The sequence below is a fragment of the Charadrius vociferus genome, unplaced genomic scaffold, assembly GCF_000708025.1.
Source record: "Charadrius vociferus isolate BGI_N301 unplaced genomic scaffold, ASM70802v2 scaffold1749, whole genome shotgun sequence".
Lineage (NCBI taxonomy): Eukaryota > Metazoa > Chordata > Aves > Charadriiformes > Charadriidae > Charadrius > Charadrius vociferus.
The window spans coordinates 42,750-46,687 of record NW_009650098.1 but is presented as its reverse complement, the minus strand read 5'-3'; the positions used below and the strand labels follow the sequence as shown (position 1 = coordinate 46,687).

Here is a 3,938-nt window from a genome sequence, read left to right as displayed (position 1 = left end):
GGTGACTGAGGGTGGGATGGATGGGGGGACTGCACCCTGGAGGGCTGTTTGGGGGAGGGAGGGGCTGTGTCCCCTGTGTGGTAATGAGCGGAAGCCCAGGGTATGAGGGGCTTTGGGGGATGTGGTTAGGGGACTGCTGTGGGGAGGGGGTGAGGGGGGTCAGGAGGTTGTTTGGTGAGGGGCTTTGCAGCGGCTTTCCTAACGTGTGGCCAGACAGGGGGGGCTTTGAGATCCCCTTCTTCCATCCCTGATCCTCCCCAAGGGTTTGCTGGTTGGGGAAAGAAGGGGATTGAATCTCCCAAGGAGCAGGAAAAGCACCTGGAGCACGAAGGGGAGCGGGGGGGGCATTTGCTTGCCGACTGCCCCATCCCGAGCCATCAAGGTGTCGAAGCTGTTATCAAAATAACCCACGCAGCACGGCAGAAGCGCCTCGGGGAAGAATAAGCAAGGGAATGAAAGGCCCTGGCGTTGCAGGCGAGAGCTTGTCAGGCTCCTTTCCCCGGGGTACAAAGGCTGGCCGGCTTGATTTGTGGGGAAGGCAGTTCTGTGACAAATGGGGAACTCGGTGAAACTATTCAGGTCCCCCCCCCACCCCCAGCAGCTGAAGTTGAGGCTGTTTGAATAGCGAGCGCGGGGGCGAGGGGTTCGTTGTGGTCGATGCGCTGGAGCGGTTTTAATTGGAGGCAAGTGTCTTTGCGGAGAACAGTTGCGGAGAGCAAAGAAGCAGGTGGCAAATTCTGGCTTTCCTAAACCCGTATCTATTGCTGAGTGGCCGCACTTGGTGGTGACTAAACAGAAAACTTGCGTCAGTAAATATTCTGCTGCTTCCAGTACTTTTCCTCTCTTTTTTCCCTGTTTTCCGGGAAGTTTGTTTCTAAAATGCCATGGTTATTTTGTCAGGTCTACCCGTATTTGACAATCTGTTGTCAATGTCATGCTAAATTCCTTTTTAAATCTAGCAGTGGCGTTGTGTTCCCATTCAGTTACGAGCATGTGCTCGCTGAGGATAAGTATTATTTGTGTGCAATTTCTTTTTTAGAACTGTGTAAGGAGATAATCCCATAAAGATCTCTGCAGCTGGTTTACTGCTAATGAGCCTTGGGGGGCCCTATTGTGGATGGGGAGGAACTCCTGGGCATGCTCAGTGGAGTTTGATGCTACTGACAAAGTTGCTTATCTTCTGCGAAAGAGATAACACGAGGGATCTGTACAGGAGATGAGTCAGAGGAGCAATAGCCCACAGTTGTATTTGTGCCAGTTCGCGTTTGGCTTTGGAGCGAGAGGGTTACGTTACGTGCGTGGGCACCTGTAGAACTTCAGCCTTCCAGTGGCTGAATTGTTAAAAAGAAATAGATGTATTTTATTTCTTTTGTAAGACTATTACAGTTTCTTTAGGAATGAAACCGAGCAGGTTGCGACTGTTTTTTTTCCCAGAGTGTCTTGTAGGACATCCCTGACTTGCAGAAACAACCGAAAAGGCATTTGATTATTCGACTTGTTCACCCGTGCTGCAGTTGTAGATTGTCTTAGTAGCGTTGGAGGTTTGCTCACAGGAAAACACACCTACATTTTGATTTTGTGGAAACCTTCCAGAGATTTATTATGGGAAGATATCGACACTGGTTAGATTGTAAGAGATCCATCAGCGTGGACGAGCCTGCCCATGCTGTGCAAATTCCTTACCTCGTCGTGTGCAGTATAACCTCGGACTTACTGTTGGTAGCAAATAGAATCTTTCCATTAACGTGTCATATAATATTTGTAGTCACTCTCAAATCCTTTCACGAGTTAGAGAAAATTTATGTCTCCTAATTGCATTAGGCTCATAGGGTAACTCTGACATTTTAAATTAAAGCATATTGACGTTGCACCCAGATAAATTGCCCAACCTTTGTGTGCTTGCTCAGGAAAAGATGTTATGGATTACTAGTTAACTCTAAGTTATTCATTAGGAAATTTGGACGTGGTGAGTAAGTGTTCTTGATAATGCTATCAGAACCTTAGCTGCTTGGTGTAGGTGGGTTGTCAGCAGCATTTTGTTTATTTCCTTGTAAGGTGTAACCGTTCCTAACAGAGATCTTGGTGAAGACCTGAGCAGGGAAGAAATACTTGAGGCAGACTTGTCCTCATTTGTGGAAGCATCTGCTGTGGGCTAAAACAATCAGGAATAGAAAATCCAATAATGATTCTCATTCCGTGACATCGGTCAAGTTATATGTTAATAACAAGTTTTTCTAACCTGGTCAGGAAGGAAAAAAATATGCTGCCCTACTGTCTGTTGGGGAAAAAAAGAGTTTCTTTTGTTTTCCTTCACAGTATAAGGTGTAGAGTTCAAACATTTCTGTGAAGGTCTCTTTTTTAGTACTTGAATGTAAAGTAAATAAGGATTGGGCATTAGAAGAAGGGGATTTTCTTTCAGGATACATAAACCAGGAAAGCGCAGACGGCTTTGCAACTTTAAGTTTAGTCAAACCTGGAAGGATGACTTCATCACTGTGGATTTTTACTTCTCTTCCAGGGTTTGGTCCATTTGGAGAGCATGCTGTTAACGCCAGTTGGATTGCAGTTCAGGTAACACTATAACTTCGTTCTTAACAAGTTAAAACAGAGCACTGTGCTGATAACGTATCCGTACACATTTTAGTTTGCAGCTCTTTTATAACTTGTCTCCCCAGTTTATTAACTGAGACCAGCTCGCTCCAGATATCCAGATGGTCAGCTGGATAATGTTTTATTCACTTCTCAGAAAACAATCCCTTAGCTAGTAGAATTTAATGAGATTGAGTTAATGTAGCTGAGGCAAGTAAGGAACTCGTAGGCTAACTCGCTAGGTTTGAAAGATGTTAAATGGGGCAGGGAGCCTGGAATCTTCCTCTGCCGCAGAGAATTCAAAATAAATAAACAAACAAACCCAGAAGAATTTTAATGTTTTCTCTCTGCTCTAGCTTGAACCTGGGCAAGTTGGTTAACCTTTAAGCCAAGTCTCGTCTGCAATGAGACTTCCACCTGGTAGTCTTGTGGAGTTGAGCAGAGGTGCCCGACGTGGGTCTGAATGTCAGGACTCTTAACTCCGAAGCAAAGCAGCCGCCGCTGCCTCCTTTTCCCCCTCGGTTCCTTCTGTGACCGCCTGCTTTTGGCTGCGGCAGGTGAAGCAGGAGACGTGGGGGGATCAGGCTGTGTTTGTTGCTCCGGAGCCAGCCTCCTCTCTGCTGGGAAGCAGCATCAAGTGATGCTTGACTGAGGGAGTTGGATCTTGCTGGAGATAGGAGTGCTTGTGGAGGACCGTTGCTCGAGCAGATCATACGCCCTCGAACAAATCAAATTTGTGGCACTTGTAGCCACATATTTGCAGGAAGATGTTCATCTGTGTAACATGGATACATTCACAAACGAGGCACGAAGAAGAAATCAAACTCTTGCTGGATGCCCAGCTAAACTGAGGAATTGAGGTTGCTTGCTGTAAAAACATTAGCTAGGGACAGTGCTGCCACATTATCCCACTTCTTCCTTATTTGTCACTTCTGGATGTGGTTTATGACAAAGCTACTGGGAATTCCAGGGTACCTTTTAGTACAGTTGCTCAGGGAATTAAATCTGTTTTTCTCCCCAACACATCTCTCTTCCCTTCAGACCTCCGAGATTAATATCTTCTTTAGAATGCTTTTAAATTAAATCACAAACTCTAATCAATTACAGTCTACTAATGTCCAGATGTCTAATGTGTTGGCTGGTATGAGAAGACGAAACCTTTGCCTCCGAGAACCTTTTGGAAATGAATATATTTGAGTTAGGGTTTGCTCGGTTTAAGTTTGGGGGAAAATGCAAGCTGTGTATGTGGAAAAAAAATTACACGTTACTGAAATTTAGTAGTGAGGCTAATTGATTTGGTTTGTTCTTACTCGTGTACTGTAAGTTATGGTAAACAAGCTACTTTTATT

The 3,938-nt window shown here is 45.2% G+C and overlaps 1 protein-coding gene across 1 annotated transcript in view; it reads left to right on the top strand.

Moving 5' to 3' along the window:
* The first annotated feature begins 2,481 nt into the window (after nucleotides 1–2,481).
* PGPEP1 (pyroglutamyl-peptidase I) overlaps nucleotides 2,482–3,938 on the top strand; it is a 7,298-nt gene continuing 5,841 nt past the window's right edge. The window contains exon 1 of the mRNA XM_009892223.1: nucleotides 2,482–2,571. Within this exon, the coding sequence (XP_009890525.1) occupies nucleotides 2,482–2,571 (90 nt within the window). The remainder of the gene's footprint in view (nucleotides 2,572–3,938) is intronic.